Genomic DNA, 22,707 nt, shown 5'->3' with positions numbered 1-22,707 from the left:
ACCACACACATAGAAAAAGCCAGATGTGAGTAAATGAGGGAGAGTGCCTAGGCCCAGAGTTCAAGCCCTGGTACCAGCACCCATGACAACACCACACAAAACTGACATCTGGTCGTTATTCTGCAAATTTGTTTCTCCCCAATCAAAGGGATGGGACTTTTCTCAACTTCCCTTCCAGTCATCTCTGGGTTTCTAGAATTCTGCGTGGATGTTATACCATTCAATATTGGTTTCCTCCCTTATTTTAGCCTCATCTCACTTCAGAGCTACCTCACCACCGACCCGGCTCCCACCCCCAGAGCGGGCAGCATCTCCCCACAGGCTGACCAGTGGCTCTGGATTTTGTTCCGTGTCCTGGATCAGGTCCCAGGAGACACTCTGCAACTCAATACTTCTCCCTCTCCTCTGAAGCCCCCTCCCAAACAGGATACACAGGAATTCCCCTAGCTATCCAGCAAGGCCACAGGCAACCTGGGCCAGGAATAAGGGAAAAGGGAAGGAAGCTTCTGAATCCCTTTGAAGCCCCCACAACGGGAGCATGTGTCTGGGTGTCTGCCTAGGAAGGGGTGGGGTCCAGGTCTTTACCTTAGCGGGGTCATACAGGCTGTCTGTGTGAAGGAGGGGAGGCTGACCACAGATACCCCCTGGGGAGCTGACGATTAGTAATTAACCCAGAAGAATCTCTGGATGAAGTTGAATCTAATTACAGGGGAACAGAAGGAGGGGGGGGCACTAAGATTCTAGAGACTTTGCCCTTGACCCGAAGGTATAAAGAAGAGGGTCTCAGCAAGTCCTTAGGCTGCCCTGGGCTGTGGAGCAGGAGCTGAGACAGAACCTCAAGGTGAGCCTGGGGTCCCCCCCAAATCTGTCCACCAGCAATCAGAAGGGGGAAAAAGACCATTGCTTCAGCCCCGGTGACATCTGGTGACATCTCAGGCCTGGCCCAGCCTGGCTCTCTGCCCCTGCTCTAGCAGGATTTAGCATTCAGCTCAGTTCTCCCCTCCACCTTAGAGGCCTCGGGGACACAAGTTGATGCTAATATGAGCTGTGTGCCAGCAAGGCCTGTTCTGAGCTGAGCTGAATTCAAGGAAAAGACTCTGTGGGGGTGGGGAATGGGACAATAAATAAATAAACAAATAAATAACGGTTTATGGGGAAGAAAACTCAGGACCTTGGATCTAGGCCAGGGGACCCTGGCACAAGTAGATTCTAGATGCTCTGCTCCCAGGAGGGGCAAACTTCTGCATGGCCCAGGCCTGGTCCGAATTCCTGCCGTCTCTGGTCTCCTGGCTTCCTGAGGCCACCCTCAGCTCCTTCCTTCTCCAAGGCCTGGGCACAAATGCCCTTTTCCCTCTCTTCCCATTTACCTCCTCCAGGTTCATCTCAGCCGTGTGGTTTCTTCCTCCCCCATGGTGGTGCCCTCTCGTGGTGTAAATCAAAGCACCCCTGTTGCCCTTTCTGTTCATTTGAAGACTCTTGCTTGCTTTTTTTTGCTAACCCTGGGGATTGAACTCAGGGCCTGAGCACTGTTCTTGGGCTTGCTTCAAGGCTAGCGCTCTACCACTTGAGCCACAGCACCACTTCCAGGAATTAAGCCCGGGTCTTAGTGCATGCTAGACAAGCACTCGATCACTAGGTCAAACTCCTGGCCCTTGCTTTTTATTTTTGTTGGTTCAGAGGTTTGAACTCGGGGCCTGCTAGCTGTCCCTGAGCTCTTCTTCAACTCAAGGCTAGTGCTCCACCACTTTGAGTCACAGTGCCACGTCTAGTTTTCTGGTGGTTTGTTGGAGATACAAGTCTCATGGACTTTCCTGCCCTGGCTGCTTTGAACCTCTATCCTCAAATCTCAGCCTTCCGAGTAGCTAGGATAACAGGTAAAAGACACTGACATCTGGCCTCAGAGACTCTTTTCTTTTTGCCAGTCCTGGGGCTTGAACTCAGGGTCTGTTTGTGTCTGTCTCTTTAGTAGGCTTCAAGCAGAGATTTTCGGTTCCATCCCTAATACTACAATAAACAAAAATAAAGAAAGAACAATAATAAACCATTGTTGAAGAGTGGGTGAATGAATGCCTGACTTTGTCCTGTGACATGAGCACGAGTATTCATTTTCTCCCCCCTTGGGGTTTGAACTCAGGGCCTGACCACTGTCCTTGAGCATTTGCACTCAAGACTAGTGCTCTATCATTTGAGCCACAACTCCACTCCTGGCTTTTTTGCTGGTTTGCTGGAGAGAAGAGTCCCATGGTCTTCTCTGTCCGGGATGGCTTTGAACTGTGATCTTGAGATCTCAGCTGGGATGACAGGCGTGAGCCACCATGCTTGGCAATGCACACATGTGGGTGCCTGCAACATAGCACTACCATTCCCTGACACGCAGGTGACCTGATGATGTCCTACGGAGAGAGGCTGGGGGGCCAGCCTGTCTCCCCACTTCCGGTCCGTGGGGGTCACGTGGTGCCCGGGCCAGCCTTTGCCTATGTGCCCAGCCCACAGGGTGAGTACAGCAAGCACCATCCACTTGCCTCGGGATGCCCACTCCTCTCGTGTCCACCCCTCCCTCTCACTGGCCTCCCGAGCCCCCCCCCCCCGGGGATCCCCTGAGCAGCCTCTCCCCTCAGTCCTGCACAGGATCCCGGGGACATCGGCCTATACCTTTCCCAGCCTGGGCCCTGTCACCCTCACGGAGCACAGCTGTATCTGTGGAGAGGGTCTGGAGCGCCATGACCCGTTCCCAGCCAAGCTGGCCTTGGAAGATGAGCAGAAACCAGGTAAGGGACAGGGTAGGGTTTGGCAGGGACCATGGAAAGGCCCTGCCCTGGGCTCACGGGCACTGTATGCCTCCCTGGTCTGCTGCCAGAGCCCAGGCTAGCCCAGAAACTCCGCCAGGCTTTTGCCACCCTCGTCAAGGTCCCGCTCATGCTGGTCTTGCTCTACCTGTTTGTCTGCTCCCTGGACGTGCTCAGCTCGGCCTTCCAGCTGGCTGGAGGTAGGACCCGGATGCAAAAGGCTGGGGAGGGCTTCCAGAGGGAGCCCTCCCCCCCCATAACACCCACTCCGTGCCTCCTCAGGGAAGGTGGCTGGTGACATCTTTAAGGACAATGCCATCCTGTCTAACCCGGTGGCAGGGTTGGTGGTGGGCATCCTGGTGACTGTGCTGGTTCAGAGTTCCAGCACCTCCACGTCCATCATTGTCAGCATGGTTTCCTCCGGCTGTGAGTTGGGCCAGGGAAGGAGGCTGGGAGGCTGGGAGGATCAGGATTGGAGGCCCGATGGTGGAGCTGGCTGACCCCGTCGGAATGGTACAGGGCAGGCTAGAATTCCACTGGGCAGAAGTCAATGACACGGTCTCAGAGTGGGATTTCTTCTTCCTCATACAAGCCTGGATTTCGCTCTCGGAGCCATTGCGCCAGGCCCAATTTGATGAGCACAGACTCAGGTTTCTAATCGCAGCTCCTCCGAGGGGTGAGATCCAGAGGACACCAGTTCTAAGCCGGCCCAGGCAATAAATAAAGTCTGCAAGAAGACTTTATCCCTAAAAATAATCAGCCAAAAACCCCCAGGCCTGGACGCCAGGCCGCAGCAGTCACGTCTGTCATTTCAGCTACTCGGGAAGCTGAGATCTGACGATCCCAGTTCAAAGCCATCCTAGCCAGGAAAGTCCATGAGACTCCTGTGCAATGAATCCACCAAAAGTGGAACGTGGAGCTGTGGTTCAGGCGGTTGAGTGCCGGCCTTGAGTGGGAAAAGTGCACCCAGGCAGTCACAGAACTGCGAGGTGCTTTCTGTGGGGTGGCGCGGGGTGCCAGCCCCCACTCCAGGCCATTCCCCCCCTACAGTGCTGGAGGTGGGCTCTGCTATCCCCATCATCATGGGCTCCAACATTGGCACTTCTGTCACCAACACCATCGTGGCCCTGATGCAGGCAGGTGACAGGACTGACTTCCGGCGGTGAGCTGGGGTGGCAGGTTCCGGGGTACAGGGGAAGGGGAGGTGTCCCCGATGCCAGCCCCCCCATGCCTGGCATGAGCACACCCCTGCAATGTGGCTTCCCCTCCCACCCAGCGCGTTCGCAGGGGCCACGGTGCACGACTGCTTTAACTGGCTGTCGGTCCTGGTCCTGCTGCCCCTGGAGGCGGCCACCAGCTACCTGGACCACATTACTGGGCTTGTGGTGGCCTCCTTCAACATCCAAGGGGGTGGAGATGCGCCGGACCTGCTCAAGATCATCACGGAGCCCTTCACGAGGCTTATCATCCAGGTGAGTGCAGAGCCTGGCACAGCGCTGGGGGGGAGGGGAGCGGCTCTCCCCCCCCTCCACGTCCTCACTCCTCCCGGCCACGTCTGACCCACAGCTGGACAAATCCGTGATCACTAGTATTGCCACAGGGGATGAATCTCTCAGGAACCACAGCCTCATCCGGATCTGGTGCCATCCAGACCCCAGGGAGGTAAGATCCAGGCCAGGCCCCAGGCCAGATGCCTCTCTCCAGACCACTGCCCTTTTGGTTGTGCAGAATGCACTCGATAACTGTCACGGCTCATGCTGTTATCCCAAGCCACGTGGAAGGCTGAGATCTGAGGATCGTGGGTCAAAGCCAGCTCAGGCAGGAAAGTCCCCGAGACTCTTATCTCCAATGAACCACCAGAAAATCCAACGCTGGAGCTGTGGCTCAAGTGGTAGAGCACTGGCCTTGAAGATCGTTTAGCCAGGTGGGAGCCAAATGCGTGGTACTTCTGTGACACTGCGCCCATGGCAGACATTACTAATCACTCCCAGCCTCACTGCTTTAGGCAGACATCACCCATCAATTCCAGTTAGTATGCAATTGACCTAGCCCCAGTAGCTTTCAGTCAGCAGTGCTGGTACCACCCGGGATCTTATTAGAGATGCAAATGAGATTCAGATGGGACACGAATCTGATGCAAATCCAATGCATAGTAGATACAACCACTTTCCCAGACCAAGTGAGGGGAGCCCACAGCCTAAGCTTAGCAAGCCCTGTGAATGTGTGACATGCTCCTTGCTCAGCCACTGATGTAGCGCCACCTTCTCCGGCTCATAAACAGCCAAATTTACCAGGGCCCAAGTGCGGGGTGTGTGTGTGGGGGGGTCAGCTTGGCTGTGTTTTGGGGGCCCAGGCAGTGAGAAGAGGAGGGAAGGCGGCAATAAGGATACTCAAGGAAGTGAGATGAATGTGTGGGGCCTCCCTGGAGACACACGGAGCTGGCACTGTACCCCCAGGCGGCCAGCTCAGGACCAGGCCCCTCCCCCTTGGGCACTGCAGCTAGTGTCAGTGACACAAGGCAATTTGCACTTTCCTACTGAGCCATGGAAAGGATCAAAACCACGGTGGGGTCGGGTATTTCACAGCCAGGGAGACAGAAACCTAGTGGATCAAGGTTTGAAGACAGCCCTGGGCAAACAGGGAGATCTCACATACAAGCCCAGCATGGCGATGTGTGATCTGAGATGCCAGCTGCAAAGGAGCATGGCATGAAGCTGACCAAGGCGGGAAAAAAACTAAACCGAGACCCTACCTGAAAAAAACCAAAGATGAAAACGGGGCCGTGACTCAAGTAGCAGAACACCTGCCTACTGATTCTGAGGCTCTCAGTTCAAGACACCCCAGTTTTACTACTGCCACTACTACTATTCCAATGATGATGATGATGATGATGATGGTGATGATGATGATGATGATGATGGTGGTGATGATGATGATGGTGATGGTGATGATGATGATGATGATGATGGTGGTGATGATGATGATGGTGATGATTGATGATGATGGTGATGATGATGATGATGATGATGATTGATGATGATGATGATTGATGATGATGATGATTGATGATGATGATGATGATGATGGTGATGGTGATGATGGTGATGGTGATGATGATGATGGTGAGGATGATGATGATGATGATGATGATGATGATGATGGTGATGATGATGATGATGATGATGATGATGATGGTGGTGATGGTGATGATGATGATGATGATGATGATGATGATGGTGGTGGTGATGGTGATGATGATGATGATGATGATGATGATTGATGATGATGGTGATGATGGTGATGATGGTGATGGTGATGGTGATGATGATGATGATGATGATGATGATGATGATGGTGGTGATGATGATGATGATGATGATGGTGGTGATGATGATGATGATGGTGATGATGATGATGGTGGTGATGGTGATGATGATGATGATGATGATGATGATGATTGATGATGATGGTGATGATGGTGATGATGGTGATGGTGATGATGATGATGATGATGATGATGATGATGATGATGGTGATGATGATGATGATGATGATGATGATGGTGGTGATGATGATGATGGTGATGATGATGATGATGATGATGATGATGATTGATGATGATGATGATGATGGTGGTGATGATGATGATGATGATGGTGATGATGATGATGATGATGGTGGTGATGATGATGATGATGATGATGATGATGGTGGTGATGATGATGATGGTGATGATGATGATGATGATGATGATGATGATTGATGATGATGATGATGATGGTGGTGATGATGATGATGATGATGGTGATGATGATGATGATGATGGTGGTGGTGGTGAGTGTGTGCCAGTACTGGAGCCTGAATTTAAATAGTTCTTTTGGGCAAGGCTGGCATTGTATCTCTCGAGCCACTTCTCCACTTCTGCTTTTGGGGTGGTTTACTGGAGAACTAACGAATCTCTTAGATTTGTCTGCCTGAGGTGGCTTTGAACAAGAGTCTTCAGACCTTAGACTTCTAAGTGGTTAAAATTACAGGTGTAAGGGCCCGGGAGTTTGGCCTAGTGGTAGAGTGCTTGCCTCGCATGCACAAAGACCCAGGTTCGATTCCTTGGTACCACATACATAGAAAAAAGCCAGAAGTGGTGCTGTGACTCAAGTGGTAGAGGTTTATCCTTGAGAAAGCCCGAGAACAGTGCTCAGGCCCTGAGCCAAGCCCCAGAATTGGCAAAAAAGAAAAAATTACAGGATTACAGGTGTGAGCTTTCAGCACCTGATTTAATTATTGCATATAAGAAATCCACTCCAGGGCTGGGAGTTTGGCTTAGTGGTAGAGTGCTTGCCTAGCATGTGTGAAGCCACCAGTTCGATTCCTCAGTACCACATACACAGTAATAGCTGGAAGTGGTGCTGTGGCTCAAGTGACAGAGCACTATCCTTGATCAAAAGAAAGAGAGAGAGAGAGAGAGAGACCTACTCCACTTGGAGTGACACAATGCTGCCTCTCCTCTGTTGCTGTGTGCTGCGACCTTTTTCCTGTAGCAAGCAGAGAACACTCACTCGCCAGCCTCTGCCAGATCCCTTTGCCCCTGAGGCAGTGCAGAGCCCCAGTTCAGCCTTTCTGAGAGAGAGTTGAAAGCAGCTTGACAACAGAAAGCCCACGAGGACTGCTCTGATGGTGACTCCGTGACCTCGCTGACACACCAGCGACCTTCTCAGAAGCACTTAGACGCCCTGTGATTGCTCTGAGTCAACGCAGGCTCTTCGAGAGAAGAAATCACACATTTTGATCTTTACAAAAACCAGTCGTGGAGAGAGCTCTGTGCCCCGCTTTTCTGAGACTTGCATTGTCTACCTGCTAAAGTGCAGCAGGTCTGCGCTGCCATTGAGTTCTGCCTCGTTGAATGGGGTCTTCAAGCAACGTTAGCTAGCCTTGTGACCACCAGCACGCCATGTCACAGAAGTGGGGCACCTTTTTTCTTTTCTTTGATTGTGCCAATCTTGGGGCTTGACCTCAGAGCCTGGGTGATGTCTCTTGAGCTTTTCTGCTCAAGGCTAGTGCTCTACCACTTGAGCCACAGCTGCTGGTGTTCAATTGGACACGAGAATCTCGGAGTTTCCCCCTGGCTGGCTTTGAACCAAGATCCTCAGGCGTCAGCCTCCTGGGAATGACACTCGTGGGCCCCTGGTGTCATGGCTTATACAAACACCTTTGAGAACTTGCGACCTGATGTCACGTGGGCATTTGACAAATGTCACACTGCCTATGAAGGCTGGAGTGCATGAAGACCAAGTCTGAGACTAAGGTTGCCATGCAGTGATGCTCCGGGAGGAATGTCCTTCCTTACCACCAGATGGCGCTGCGGGCACGGCGCTTCCAGAAGCACAAAGGCCCCAGAGCTCCCTTTTCCTCTGCAGGGAAAGGGTGACATGGCCAGCCTGCAGCGGGCTTCTCCCTCTGGAAGGCCTCAGAGCCCAGCAGTCCACTGTGAGCTTGATCCAGTCCCCAAAGCCTTTCCTACATATCAGCATGTCCCTGCAGTCCTGTTAATTCCAACTCCCTCTTTCCAATTAAGAAAGCCCAAATCCAGCACTAGTGGCTCTCGCTTGTCTTCCTAGACACCCAAGAGGTTGAGAGCCGAGGATCGTGGTTCAAAGCCAGCCAGGACAGAGAAGTCTGTGAGACTCTTATATCCAAATAACTACCCCCCAAAAAAGTCAGAACACACACACACACACACACACACACACACACACACAGCATCATGATATGGAGAAGGCAGCTGAGGCCTAGAGAAGGAGGCTATGTGCGTGGTCCTGCATCACACAGCTTGGGGTGACTCAGCTAGAATGTGAAGTGAACCCCACTGGTTTTATTCTTCACCCCCAACCCCCTCCCCCTCACCTTCCTGCTACTCTGTCCCCCAACCCACCCAGGAAAGAGAAATCCTGGGGCCATGGCCCAGTTCCTGGGTTTCCATTTTCTCCCTCTACCCCCCAAACAAAGCTGCAGGTTGTACTCCCTGCCCACTTTGTCCCCCTCTCCTCCTGCTGCATCTATAGCCCCTGCTTATACTTTAGGGGACCTGGCTAGGGGTTTGACTCAGCCAGACCCACCCAAGCCCAGACAGAAAGCTCAAGTTGCTAGAGGTGGAAGCGGTAGCTCAGTGGTAGATCTGTGTGCTTAGCACTCAAGAGGTGGTGGGTTTTGATCTCCAGCAGCAACACAAAACAAAAGATAAAATTTAGGGCTTTGCCCTGCCCCGATTCTGCTGACCCCAAAGGGGCAATCACAGTAAAACCCTCCCCATCATTTTTTTTTTTGTCAGTTGTAGGGCTTGAACTCAGGGCCTGGGCACTGTCCCTGAGCTCTTCAGATCAAGGCAAGTGCTCTACCATTTGAGCCACAGTGCCACTTCCAGTTTTGTGGTGGTTAAATGGAGATAAGCGTCCTATGGACTTTTGTGCCCAGGCTGGCTTTGAACCACGATCTTCAGATCTCAGCCTCCTGATATCTAGAATGACAGGAGTGAGTCAAGGGTACCTATCTATTTGTTGTTCCTGCCTGAGGTCCCGTCCCTTGTCTTGTGGGACTCACTGCTCCCCAGCTAAGCCCACCTTCCTTCTTCTTGTCACTGCTGGCTGGGTGTTTGCTGGGCTCTAATGGGGACAATGGATTTTGAATGACAACTGTCCAGTCCAAACAAGCAGGCTACAGATAAGTGGTTTACAGGTCAGATGGGGTCGCTTTTGCGATGGATGTCTCAAAGTTTATAGAAATTGGCTCACTCTTGGACCAGAAGCTTGACCTAGAGGTAGACTGCCTAGCATGCACAAAGACTCAGGTTTGATTCCTTGGTACTACATATATAGAAAAAGCCAGAAGTAGTGCTGTGACTCAAGTGGTAGAGCTTTAGCCTTGAGAAAACCCAAGGCTCAGGCCTTGAGTTCAAGCCACAGGACTGGCAAAGAAAGAAAGAAAAAAAGAAAGAAAGAAAGAAATTGGCTTAGGGCTGTCATCCTAGCTACTCAGGAGGCTCAGAGCTGAGACTGGAGGGTTGAAAACCAGTCCAGGCAGGAAAGCCCATGAGACTCTTTATCTCCAATGAACCACCAAAAAAGCTGGAAGTGGGACTATGGCACTAGCCTTGAGCCAAAACAAAGCTCAGGGACAGGCCCTGAGTCCTAGCACACACATGCGTACAAATGGCCACATCCACATCCAGTGATGACTCCTCTTTAAATACCATCGACTGTCATCTTTGTCCCCAAATTTCCTTCCCCATCAGCTATCAGTCCCCTTTCTAGAAGCTCCTCCCTCTTCCCTAGTGTCTTGGCTCTGTCCTATCCCACCAGCACAGCAAAGATCTACTCCAGAGTCTTCCCGCTCAACTTCTCACCCGGAAGTGATGGAGTTAGGAAGAAAGAGCTGGTGGGGACGGGATGGGGGGGGAGGGCAGGGACAAATCTCCTGACCCACGTTCTGTCACCACAAGGGGACACAGCCCACCGTGTCCGGAGAGAAACCCCAGTTCTGATTTCAGATAGTCTCACAGTTTCTTCTTTCTGGTCCACTGTGGGGCTTGAACTCTGGACCTCGGCACTGTCCTTGAGCTCTTCAGGTAAGCTCTACTGCTTTAAGTCACAGTGCCACTTTCCATTTTCTGGTGGTTAAATGAAAGTAAGAGTCTCACAGACTTTCCTGCCCAGGCTGGCTTTGAACCCTCATCCTCAGATCTCAGCCTCCTGAGCAGCTGGGATTTCAGGCGTGAGCCATTGAGCCCGCCATGATGTTCTAAGTCACTTTTCTTTTCATCTAGGCTTCCATATCCATGTCCAGGGTAGAGGCCAACTCCAGCCAGGCCCTCAGAAATGTCACCATGGAGAAATGTGTGTATCTGCAGCCTGCAGGGGTCCCTCACCTCAGGGCCTGCTTACTCCACCCCACCCCCCCACCCCATCCCTGGGAACACAGCTGTCCAGCCCCTGGGCCTGGAAGGAGTCTGGGGTGGGGTTGAGGCTCACAGCCCCAGGGATGACAACACCGAGAACCAGTGTGTGCGGGCAGAGTGCGCTCTCCATGCCCTGATGCCAACCCTGCAGGCAAACACATCTTTGTGGATACTGGACTGCCCGACCTGGCCGTGGGTCTCATCTTGCTGGCTGGGTCTCTGGTGGTGTTGTGCACTTGTCTCATCCTCCTGGTCAAGATGCTCAACTCCTTGCTCAAGGGCCAGGTGGCCAAGGTCATCCAGAAGGTCATCAACACAGGTGAGCCGTGAGCAATGGCTAGAAAGGCTCCGGGACTGGCAAGGAGGAGAGGTAGAGCCGAGGGCCACGGGCTCACACCTGTCAGCCTAGCTACTCAGGAGGCTGGGATCTGAGGATCATGGTTCAAAGCCAGCCCAGGCAGGTACGTCTGGGAGACTCTTTTCTTTCCAAGGAACCACTAGAAAACCGGAAGTGGTGCTGTGGCTCAAAATGGTAGAGGGCTAGCCTTGAGCTGAAGAGCTCAGGGACAACACCCAGGTCCGAAAGGTCAAGGAATAAGGGGTACCCACAGGGCTGTAGAAGCCCCAGGCTAAGGATAACTCCCACCTAGGGGTGTGACGGCCCAGAACTGGTCTTCTACGTGGGCTTCCTTCTGCAGACTTGCCTGCACCGTTTAGCTGGGTCACGGGCTACTTTGCCATGGTGGTGGGTGCCAGCATGACCTTCGTGGTTCAGAGCAGTTCTGTTTTTACCTCAGCCATCACCCCACTCATCGGTGAGTGCCAGTGCCAAGCAGTGGGCATGGGGGGACATGAAGGGTAAAGGAAGATGCTAGGGGCACTGGCATTCTCTCTCCTGCCCGCCAGGCTTGGGAGTTATCAGCATCGAGCGGGCCTACCCCCTCACCCTGGGCTCCAACATTGGCACGACCACCACAGCCATCCTGGCAGCGCTGGCCAGCCCCAGAGAGAAACTGTCTAGTTCTTTCCAGGTACGGGCTTCATGGAGGGTGTGACAACACTCGGGGACTGTATTCCGCCCTTTTGTGACAATGAGAGAACTGTATTCCCCGCTTTAGTGCTGTGAAAAATCTGCTGCTGGCACAGCAGACTTCATGGCACTCTCCAGTAAGGAGACACTGCATCATAATCACACCCGTCCATGACAGCAGGTCACACACAGACAGCACTCGTGGCTCTGGCCTGGAGCCTCCATCTTGGCTACACAGGAGAAGCCTGAGATCGGAGGATCATGGTTTGAAGCCACCCTGAGCAGACAAATCCGAGAGACTCTTATCTCCAATTCACCAGATAAAGGCCAGGGGAAATGTGGTTGAGGTGATGGTTAAATGGAGTTTCATGAGGATTTCTGCCTGGGCCGGCGATTCTCAGATCTCAGCCTCCTGAGTAGCAAGAGACCGGCTATCTGGTGTAGATGGGGACTCCATTCCCCATTCTTGTTGGGTGGCTGCCATGGAAACCCTGACCGCAGCCCCTTTGGCTCCTCCCCTGCAGATTGCCCTGTGTCATTTCTTCTTCAACATCTCGGGCATCCTGCTGTGGTACCCGCTACCCTGCATGCGTCTACCGATCCACATGGCCAAGGCACTGGGCAAACTCACCGCCAAATACCGCTGGTTTGCCGTCCTCTATCTCCTCGTGTGCTTCCTGCTTCTGCCCTCGCTGGTGTTCGGCATCTCCATGGCAGGCTGGCAGGCCATGGTGGGTGTGGGCGCGCCCTTCGGGGCCCTGCTGGCTTTTGTAGTTCTCATCAACATCCTGCAGAATCGGAGCCCCGGGCGTCTCCCCAAATGGCTGCAGAGCTGGGACTTCCTTCCCCTTTGGATGCATTCCTTACAGCCTCTGGACCGTCTTATCACCAAGGCCACCTTATGCTATGCCAGGCCCGAGCCCCGCTCACCACAGCTGCCCACCAGGGTCTTCCTGGAAGAACTGCCCCCTGCCACTCCCTCCCCTCGCCTGGCCATGCCAGCTCACCAAGGTGCCACCCGCCTCTAGACCGCAGGCCAATGCTGTCACCTGGACAAGGGCAGGGCCTGTGCACAGAGCTCATGGCAGAAAGGGCAGAGGGGTGAGTACATGCGTGGGCATGTGTGCTATCCTGGGCGCCTGTGTCACCGAGAGGCATGGGGCCACGCATACATGTATGACTGGGTGATTCCGTGGGCCCATGTCTGCATTTGTGTGTACATGTGTGTGTGTGCGTGTGTGCACATGCATGTGGGAGTCTGGGTGCAGGTTTCTGGGGTCCCTGTGCATGCATTTATGAGACCTGTGCATAGGGGCTTGTATGTGCAAGACTCGGGTGGAAAGGGTAAGGGTGGCTCTAAACAGGACTAGATAGCTGTTTGCTTGTGTTCAGAGGTGGCTGCCCTCATCCCAGACTGAATGCCAGGCTTCCTGCCTCCTTTCTCCCTTCCCCAGGCTATGGCATCATCTCTGTGAGGATAAAGGAATTAAACTGTCCTAATGCCCATGGAAGTCTTGGCTCTGCATCTTTGGGGAGAAGCAAGTTCAAGGCTTAGGGGCTTGAGAACAGCAATTCCTCCCCTAAATACAGGCTGCCATAGCAGCCCACAGACCTGCCAACTTACCTCAGCAATATGCCAGGGCCTGCCTTCTGGAGCCCATATTTAACACTTCACAGTAATAATTCGAATTCGATCCCTCCGGGCTCTGACTGTCCTCTTCCTGCCATCTTACCAGACCTGCGGCATCTCTGGTCTTTGCTGACATCTGAACCTTCTTTTCCTGGCTGTGATTAGTAGGGGCTCGTTAGGGCCACTGGAGGGGACACGGAAAGATGGGGATAAGAGAAGTCTATCCCTGAGTCCCCAACGTATATATTGCAGGAGCCATATCCTACCCTCCTTTTTTTGTTTTGTTTTGGTGCCAGTACGAGGGATTTTGTTTTGTTACTCATGGGGCTTGAACTCTGGGCTGGGGTGCCGTCCCTGTATTCTGGTGGTCAATTGGAGGTAAGAGTCTCATGGACTTTCCTGCCCAGGCTGGAAAGATTGAACCAACAATCCTCAAATCTTAGCCTCCTGAGTAGCTAAGATGACAGGTAGGAGCCCAGCTTTCCTGTCACCTTTGTTCTCTACCTTCGGGCAATGAGTCAGGCCTTCTCAAATCACCCCAAGCTTTGCCGTTGCTCTTGGGGACCCCGAAGCCAGGCCCACGGGAGTGGGAGAACTCAAGTTCTCCGCAGTTCAGGAATTTTCTGGGGCTTTGGGAATGTAGACCCAGACTCAGGTGTGTGCGTGTGTGTGTGTGTGTGTGTGTGTGTGTGTGTGTGTGTGTGTATCCTGGAGCCTGAACTTCTACTCGGGGACTACTTGCTGTCCCTGAACGTTTCCCCTCAAGGCCAGCACTCTATCACTGGAACCACAGCTCCTCTTCCCCATTATTTTTTGGGTGGCCAACTGAAGAGTCTCCCAGACTTTCCTCGCTGGGGGAGAAAAAAACAAAACAAAACAGTGCAGATAGAGGGGCCTCTGCCAGGCATTCCGGGCCCGCACAGGTGGAGGCGGAGGACAGCCAACAGGAGACCCCTGCGTGCCAGGCTTCTGCCATAAATTTATTTTAATATGCACCTCTCCTGCCCCTTGGGGGGGGGGAATCCAGGGACGCAGGCAGTGCGATCCCGGGGCGATCTAGGGGCGCAGGCGGGGCGATCCCGGGGCGATCCAGGGGGGCAGGCAGGGCGATCCCGGGGGTGTAGGCCAGGCGATCCCGGGGCGATCCAGGGGCGCAGGCGGGGTGACCCCGGGGGCGTAGGCCAGGCGATCCCGGGGCGATCCAGGGGCGCAGGCAAGGCGCGCCCGGGGCGATCCAGGGGCGCAGGCGGGACGATCCCGGGGGCGCAGGCGGGGCGATCCCGGGGACGCAGGCGGGGCGATCCCGGGGGCGCAGGCCGGGAGCGCCCGGGGCGCACGGCGCCCTCACCCGCACTGCACGCCGAGCCCGCGGATCAGGTCGTGCGCCGTCTTGTTGAGGACGCCGCCGTGCACCCCGCGCCGGCCCAGCAGCACCAGCAGCGCGCGCGGCGCGTGGCCCACGCACACGGCGCGGCCGTCCAGCCCCTTGGTGCGGGCGTCCAGCACGCCGTCGCCGTCGGCCAGCAGGAAGTCGCGGATGACGCAGCAGCGGCGGCCCGCCAGGCTCAGGCCGGCGTGCAGGAAGGTGTCGCGGTCGGGGCCGGTGAGCACGCCCACCTCCTGCGGGGAGATGGCGGCCAGCAGGCCCCCCGGGCGCGAGGCCCACACGCAGCGGTTGTCCGAGTGGCCCACGATGGCCACGTCGTCGATGCGCTGGTCCCGCAGCACGGCGCTGATGTAGCCCTTCCAGTCCCCCATCGCGCCGCCCGCGCCGTCCCTACCCGAGCTCTCCACCCGCCCCCCGGGGCGAGTGCGGGGCGGGGCGTCACAGAGCCTGAGCCACGCCCCCAGGCCCGCGGGCGGGGCCTGGAACCAGCACTGTGACGTCACGAAGGGCGGAGCGTCACAGAGCCGGAGCCACGCCCCCGAGGGGGGCGGGGCCTGGAACCCGCACTGTGATGTCGCGATGGGCGGGGCGCCACAGAACCGGAGCCACGCCCCGCGGGCGGGGCCCGGAACTCGCCCTGTGACGTCACAAGTGGCAGACGTCACCGGGTCGGAGCCACGCCCCCCGCTGGGCGGGGCCTGGAACTCTCGCTGTGATGTCACGAGGGGCGGGGCGTCATCAAGCCGGAGCCACGCCCCAGCTGGGCGGGGCCTGGAACTCTCGCTGTGATGTCACGAGGGGCGGGGCGTCACAGAGTCGGAGCCACGCCCCCCGGCCTGCGGGGCGGGGCCTGGAACCCCGCGCTGTGACGTCACGAGGGGGCGGGGAGTCCAGCGCAGGCCTGGAGGCTGAGCTCTGAGGATGGCAGTTCAAAGCCAGCCCGGGCAGGAAAAGCTGTACGGCTCCTACCTGCAATGAACCACCAACAAGCCGGGAATGGAGCGGTGGGTCCAGCGGTAGAGCACCAGCCTTGAGCACAAAAGCTCAGGGACAGCAGCCAGGCCCTGGGTTCAAACCCCAGGACCAGCGCACACACAGAGAAGTAAACAGGGCTGGGCTGGGGACGTGGGTTCGTGGTAGAGAGCTTGCTTAGCATGCATGAGGCCCTGGGTTCAATTCTGTGGTACCATCTAAACAAATAAAATCAACAACAACAATAATAATAATAATAAGGAAAGCCGGATGTGATCACACACCCCTCTCTCATCCCAGCTATTCAGGAGGCTGAGATCTGAGGATCACTGTTCAAAGCCAGCCCGGGCACTAACGTCTGTGAGACTCTGATCTCCAATGAACTAGAAGACAGGAAGTGGTGCTGTGGCTCAAGGGGTAGGGCGGTCAGCTCAAGAGACAGTGACCAGAGTTCAAGTTCCACAATGGCCAGGAAAAGAAAAAAAAAAGCAAACAGACCTACTGCTCTTCCCTTCTGCCCCTAGCACTGGCTGAGTGCCTGGCTCTGCCCACTACCCACCAGTACCCCCTCACTCCACTACTGAGGAACCCCAGACGAAAGGTGTCCCCCTCCTGTTAAGTTGCCCAAACACCCTTCATCATGAAGCCAGACTTGAACACAGATGGCCTCCTGGAAGACTGGCACCCCTACAACATAGGCCAGGCTTATGGGGTGCACTCAGGAGCCCCTCTCAGAACCTGAACTTGATTTCTGAAAAGTGTTTCCAGTTGCCAACCTCAGGATCCTCACCACCACTGTAATATGAAGCCTGTCTTCCTTCCTTCCTTCCTTCCTTTCTTCCTTCCTTCCTTCCTTCCTTTTCCTTTCTTATTTTTTGTCACTTCATGTGGCATCACCTGAGGAGTTTCAGAGACTGCCCATTATTCAAGCCCCTCCCTAGAAATACTGAAACAATTGGTCTCCAATATGTCTTGCGCATAAATCCCCTCAAAAACGTAATGTACACCAGAGGCAAATAAAATGGTGAAGTCCTGTGAGGAACAGTCTCCAGGCATCTGGCCTGGGGTTCCAAACTCAGGATGTTTAACTGAAACATGAGCTCTCAAGAAGTGGTTCAGGTCTGTTATCCTAGCTACTCGGGAGGCTGAGATCTGAGATTGCAAGGTTTGAAGCCAGCCTGGACAGTTCTTGAAACTGTCATATCCAATTGCTCATCAAAAATAGCAGCGACTCAGTCCCTGAGTTCAAGTCCCAGGACTAGCACATACATACAAAAAAGAAAAGAAAAGAAAATCTCAAGTTAACACGTCACTGCACCTGTTCTATTGAAACTGCACTTCCCATCGACTCTCTGAGGAATGTATTTTTTTTTCCCCAAGTATTTATTTTCTTCCTCGGGTCCTGGCTTCTGGCTAGAGGCCTTGGGAGGGGAGGGGGGTTGTGACACAATTTTTCATCGGCATTTCCGTGATCATGCTCCAGCCAGCCCTCCACTGCAGAACCATCCAGGAGGGACAGGCCAGGTCAGGAGGCCATGTGCTCCTGGATCCACGCGAGGTAGCTGCCCACATCCGTGTACACGCCTGGCTTATTGCGATCACCACATCCCGAGCCCCAGCTGATGATGCCCCGCAGAGTGAGTCGGCTTTCAGCCTCCTTGTCCTCCTCACACACCAGAGGGCCTCCTGAGTCTCCCTGGATGAAGTCCATACAGCAAAGCAGTCACCTCGTCGCCCTGCTCTTGATGGGCTGGTGGGAAGATGCCAGCCAGGCCCCAGGGCTCACCTGGCACGCATCTGTGCCACCCTCGAGGAAGCCAGCACACAGCATTCCCGAGAGGATGGCGTCGCCATGCACTTGGGGGGCAGAGCAGCGCTCCGGGGCAATGAGAGGTACCTGCGCTTCCTGCAGAAACGTGGAATATTCCTCTGCCCCTGCCAAGGCAAGGAACTTACCTGAGGACGCTGGCAGCCAGGGCAAAGATGAGTCAGGTGCATCTCTACCCATCCAGCGAGCCCAAGACAGATCACCACTTCGTAAGCCAGACCCTGAGCCACACACACACACACACACACACACACACACACACACACACACAGAGTGAGTTTTCTGGGCAGATCAGACTCACACGTCACCAGGGCACCACATCTGGAGGTCCCCGTGGGTCGTGCCAAGGCTGCAGACTTCTCCGGCCTACCCCGGTGTCCTGTGTCTCACCCTCTGGGTGTGTGCTTACCTTCGAACTGGTGGCCCCAACCGGCCACCTCACAGATCCAGGCCTCGGAGGCTGGAGCCGGGCCGCTAGGCAGGCACACGGGCTGAACGAAGGGCGACAGGCGGGCACAGCTGCCATCGGCGCCCTCCTGCAGGCGCACCAGGGCTGAGGGGCGGGCAGGAGCGATGGTGAGGCTGGCATGGGGGGTTCCATCCCTTCCGCCCCACGGGCCCCGCTGCAGGCAGGGCACCCCACACACCCAGGTCGTGCTGGTAGGTGATGGAGGAGAAGGCCTGGTGGAGGTGGTAGGATTGCACTGCCAGTGTCTGGCACTGCTCGCAGCTCTGATTGTGCTGCTCCTGGCCCAGGACCACGCTCAGCTCCTCGGGCGCCGGCCTGGGTGGGTGAGGCGGGGAGAAGGGAGCCTGTTCAGGCCTCTGCTCCCCAACTCAACACCCCATGGGGAGATGGGAGGAGACTCCCCCCTTCCCCACCAAATGCTACTTGCCGGTTCTGCAGGCAGTGTGCAGCAGTCAACACCCAGCATGGGTGCACGAGGCTCCCAGCGCAGAAGCTGTGACCCCAGTACAGGGCGGCTATGTAGGGGTGCGCCCCTGGCAGAGCCACCAGCCCGCCCACCACGCGCCTGAGCGGGGACAGGTGCTTCCGGAACCGCTGTCCGCAGGCCAGCGAGCCCACCCTGGGCAAGGCCGGGGCCTGCCTGGAGGAGGCTGTGCGGGGATGCCAGGCTGAGGACCATGGGGAGGGGGGGAGACCCTGCCCCCCTCCCCGCCCTCTCCCCGGACCTCCGGCCTCTGCCTCCATACCTGGGGTCTGGGATTGAAGAGGAGGTTGGGTGGGGGGCAGGGTCGATGGCCTGGGCAGGTCCTGCCTCCCCAGGGGGACAGCAGGCGGAGAGGGGCACTGTGCCAGCCTGCAGTACTCCCAGCTCAGCCTGTCGCCACTCCAGACGAAGCACCAAGGACGAGTGTCATTATCTGGGTTCCTGCCAGACCATGACAGGAGGGGGTGCTGTTCAGAGTTTGGGGAGCCCCTTGGAAGTAAAAGAGGTGCTCCCCCTCACCCCATCCTGCCCCTGCCCCAGCCTGGGCACCGGCAGAAGGCGTGGTGGCCGAGTCCCCAGCTCAGGGCTTGGTGCTTGGTGACATTTTGGAAGGTGGCTTCCAAGGACCATCGCTGACATGGGGCTCCGGAGACTGTGGTCCCCGCCACACCGCGGTAGCTGAGACCCCGGTCTTTGTAGCATTTGGCCTCCGTGTCTAGAGACAGACAACAGACAGACAGACAGACAGACAGACAGCTTTCTACGGTCAGGAGCTGCTCTCTAGTGGCAAGCCCTGCCCGTGCAGGACAATCTCCTGCCTCCTCTCACCCAAGTCACAGAAGGGTCCAGAATAGCCCGCAGGACATCGACACAGGAGGTGGCCCTCGGCCTCCAGGCAGTGACCCCCATTCAGACAAGGATTGCTGCTGCAGGCTGGGGGGGTGGGAAGAGCAATTGAGTCACCCCTGGACTTACCCTCCCCCCGCTCCATCCACCATCCATCCACCTACCTTGGCTGGCGAGTGGCCTGCAATGAGCCTCAGGACCTTTGCATTGGCATCTGGCCACACCTGTGGGCTCAGCTCTAAGCCACGTCTGGTGCTCGTGGAAGAAACGGAGGAGCTGAGGCTCGAAGCACTTTTCTGGGGACATAGAAGGGTCTGTGGTCCCCAGAAGCTGATGCCATGCCTAATTCTCCAGGCTCCACCGCCCTTACCTTTCTGGCAGTGCTTCCCGGTGAGGTGCTCAGGACATAGGCAGTGGGGGCCGCTGGGCAGATTCACGCAAGTCCCTCCTCCACGACAGGGGCTGTGTTTGCTGCAGTGGTCTGAGAGGTGGAAGCCAGGAGATGCATGGAAGCTGGGTCACAGCACCCTATCCAAGACCCTATCTGAGCCCACTTCTCGTGGGATCACGGGTTCCAATAGGAACCAATCTTCCTTCCTTCCTTCTTTCCTTCCTTCCTTCCTCCCTCCCTTCCTTTCTCTTTCTCTCTTTCTTTCCAAGGCTTGAATTCAGGGCCTTGTGCTGTCACTTGGTTTTTTGCTTAAGACTGAAAACTCTTGACCAGGAGTTTGGCCCTAGCATGCATGAAAACCCAGATTCCATTCCTCGGTATTACATACATAGAGAATGCCAGAAGTGGTGCTGTGGCTCAAGTGGCAGAGGTCTTAGCCTTGAGAATGAACAATGTTCAAGCCCTGAGTTCAAGCCCCAAACTGGCAAAAAAAAAAAAAAAGAGGCTGGCACTCTACCACTTGAACCACAGCTCCATTTCAATCTTTTTTGCTGGGTCAATGAAGATAAGAGTCTCATGGACTTTCTTGCCTGGGTTGGCTCTGAACCATGATCCTCAGCTCTCAGCCTCCTGAGTAGCTAGGATGACAGATAGAAGCCACCAGTCCCCAGATTCTTACTCTTTCTCCTCCTCCTCCTTTGACTTTGGATTTATTTTCTTTTTTTGGTCTTTGAACTCACTCACTCTTACTAGGCAGACCCTCTACCACTGAAAGCCAGACTCCTAAATTGCCAAGCCTTGTTCTATTCCTCTGCAACTTGGGGCTCTTGATTTCTGGAATTCTCCTTCGGAGCTCCTGCAGAGTACTGGGGGCTGGGAGCCGGGGGGGGGGATCTCCAAATCCCCTACGTGTAGACGTGGATGGTTCCTGCAGTACCTTTCACGGTCTTGGGTTCCAGGCAATACGACCACTGCTGGTCCTGATCGAAATTGGGTGTGGTAGCACACCTGTGGAAACAGATGCAGTTTGCCTCCTCTGCCCAGAGCTGGCCCACCTGCCCTAGCCACAACCTCCCCTCCCCAAGAACCATCCAGAACCCCTGGCTCCCATATCCTCTGTTGACCCAGTAGGGAGTCTTACCATGGCCGGTGACCCGGGCGGCCCTTATGGATGCATGTGTAGTACAGCTGCCTGTGGTAGTGGAAAGGGAAGTGGCAAGGCTCCCCGGAGACGGTGACAACTGCAGGAACAATGTCCCCCCCCTGAGGAATGGCACCCCAGGACCCCAGGGCCAGGTACCTGGGATTTGCCTCTCAAGCTCTCAGTGGGGAAAAGAAGACCTGTGCAAAGGCTTGTGTTACTCAAAGAACACATCCTGCCTAAGAAGTACAGTTCTAGAGTAAGGTGAAATGTGTGAGTGTGTGTGTGTGTGTGTGTGTGCACACGTGCGTGCTAAGTTTCTGGGATTTGAACTCAAGAACTAGACAGTCCCTTAGCATTTTCACTTAAGACGCACTCTGCCACTTGAGCCGAAGCTCCCTTCTGTGAATTCTTGGTCGTTATCTAGAAATGAGAGTCTCACTGCCAGGCTCCAGTAGCTCCTGCTTATAATCCTAGCTACTCAGGAGACTGCGATCTGTAGATCATGGTTCAAAGCCATCCTGGACAGGAAAATCCCTGAGACTTTTTATCTCCAATGACCCGCCAGAAAACCAGAAGTGGAGCTGTGCTTCAAAGGGATAGAGTGCTAGCCTGGAGTGAAAGAGAGCGCGGGGACAGAGAAGGTGAGGGAAATGAGGAAGCCAAGGTCTGATGGCACCAACAACATACCCCTATGGGACCAGCCAGACACTAGCTGGGCATCAGAAGTGGCTCAGGAATCTGCCCCCCACCCCAAGGGTCTAAGGCCTCATACCGAGTAGACATCTGGCGTTTCCTACCCCTCACTCCAAGGGCCTGGAGTCGGCCTGGAAATTGTACATACCAAATTGGTCTCCTGAGTGGGGTTAAGTTAAGGGGTGAGGCCACGCCACCACTTACCACCGGCCGTGGGTGCTCCAGCTGCAGCTTTGGCTCCCAGTTTAAACTCCTTGGGGGCTTTCCAAGGGGGCTTCTGCAGTGGAGAGCAGGCAGGAGATTCACTCAGAAAGCTCTGCCTTCTCCCGGATCCTCGGCACATCCCAGTCTCCTCACACAGAGAATTCTTTTCTTGCAAGACCTAGGCCCTCTGTGTGTGTGTGTGTGTGTGTGTGTGTGTGTGTGTGTGTGTGTGTGTGTCCCAAATGTCGGTCAGGCCCTTATCAACATGGCTGACAAGCTCTCTGGGCCTCCTCAGTCACCTAGGCCAGAAAGCCAAGGGTCAAGGCCTCCCAGGTCCCTCAAGGCCCAATCGGGCTTCCCCCAGCCTCACCGAGAGCACTGACTCCAGGCTGAAAAGTAGGGACCCCAGAAGCAGCACAGCCCTCATGGCGCCTGTCTGCCTGTCCATTTGTCCTGCTGTCTGCCCACACACACAGGTCAATAGGGTTGGTCAAAGATCTCTGGGACCTGGGAAGTGGAGCCTGGCCAGGCTTCTGCAAGGCCTGCTGGGAGGTAGGCTTTAGGGAAAGCCAGTTGCTCTCTGTGGATCCCTATGGGAGCTCCAGGGAGGGTAGAGTAATGAGATATGGCTACTTCCTCTCCTGGATAAGGAGCCTGGGGGTAGATAAAGGATGTTCTTATATTCTACGTCCTGTTTAGGATGCTACGCTGACCAAAGAGAAGTCTTGCTGGAAGCCAGCCTGTCACCCCAGCTACCCAGGAGACTGAGGTGAGAGTTTAATTGACTATCTGAACGTAAGGTCACTTAACAGTAGAGGTGCGGAGGTCTAAAGGTAATTATGGAATTCCATTATAATACCATGAGGAAAATGCTTAAACGCCAGGCATTAAAATG

General features: G+C 55.2%; 3 protein-coding genes across 3 annotated transcripts; 1 reads left to right on the top strand and 2 right to left on the bottom strand.

Moving 5' to 3' along the window:
• The first annotated feature begins 770 nt into the window (after positions 1–770).
• Slc34a1 (solute carrier family 34 member 1) lies at positions 771–13,097 on the top strand. The gene is made up of 13 exons (XM_090325384.1): positions 771–841; positions 2,378–2,494; positions 2,619–2,768; positions 2,858–2,986; positions 3,069–3,212; positions 3,837–3,948; positions 4,063–4,258; positions 4,353–4,448; positions 10,603–10,672; positions 10,886–11,053; positions 11,433–11,549; positions 11,641–11,765; positions 12,289–13,097. Exons 2-13 carry the CDS (start codon positions 2,386–2,388, stop codon positions 12,790–12,792), a joined length of 1,920 nt encoding a protein of 639 aa, XP_090181510.1. The 5' UTR covers positions 771–841; positions 2,378–2,385; the 3' UTR covers positions 12,793–13,097.
• Positions 13,098–14,654: 1,557 nt separating this feature from the next.
• Positions 14,655–15,212, bottom strand: Pfn3 (profilin 3). Its single transcript, XM_090325441.1, has one exon. It carries the CDS (start codon positions 15,150–15,152, stop codon positions 14,739–14,741), a length of 414 nt encoding a protein of 137 aa, XP_090181567.1. The 5' UTR covers positions 15,153–15,212; the 3' UTR covers positions 14,655–14,738.
• A 1,828-nt stretch (positions 15,213–17,040) lies between these two features.
• On the bottom strand, positions 17,041–22,282 carry F12 (coagulation factor XII). Its single transcript, XM_090325418.1, has 14 exons — positions 22,183–22,282; positions 21,813–21,885; positions 20,913–21,012; positions 20,709–20,779; positions 19,751–19,861; positions 19,545–19,676; positions 19,363–19,467; positions 19,084–19,249; positions 18,797–18,975; positions 18,478–18,700; positions 18,229–18,365; positions 17,991–18,134; positions 17,540–17,688; positions 17,041–17,449 (listed from the first exon to the last, which is right to left on the bottom strand). The coding sequence occupies exons 1-14, from the start codon at positions 22,258–22,260 to the stop codon at positions 17,279–17,281; spliced, it is 1,839 nt and encodes a 612-aa protein (XP_090181544.1). The 5' UTR covers positions 22,261–22,282; the 3' UTR covers positions 17,041–17,278.
• Positions 22,283–22,707: the final 425 nt, after the last annotated feature.

The sequence above is a fragment of the Megascapheus bottae genome, chromosome 38, assembly GCF_031878675.1.
Source record: "Megascapheus bottae isolate mThoBot1 chromosome 38, mThoBot2.hap1, whole genome shotgun sequence".
NCBI classification, from domain to species: Eukaryota; Metazoa; Chordata; class Mammalia; order Rodentia; family Geomyidae; genus Megascapheus; species Megascapheus bottae.
Note: the sequence above shows the minus strand (reverse complement) of the source record. Positions and strands in the feature narration are given on the sequence as shown.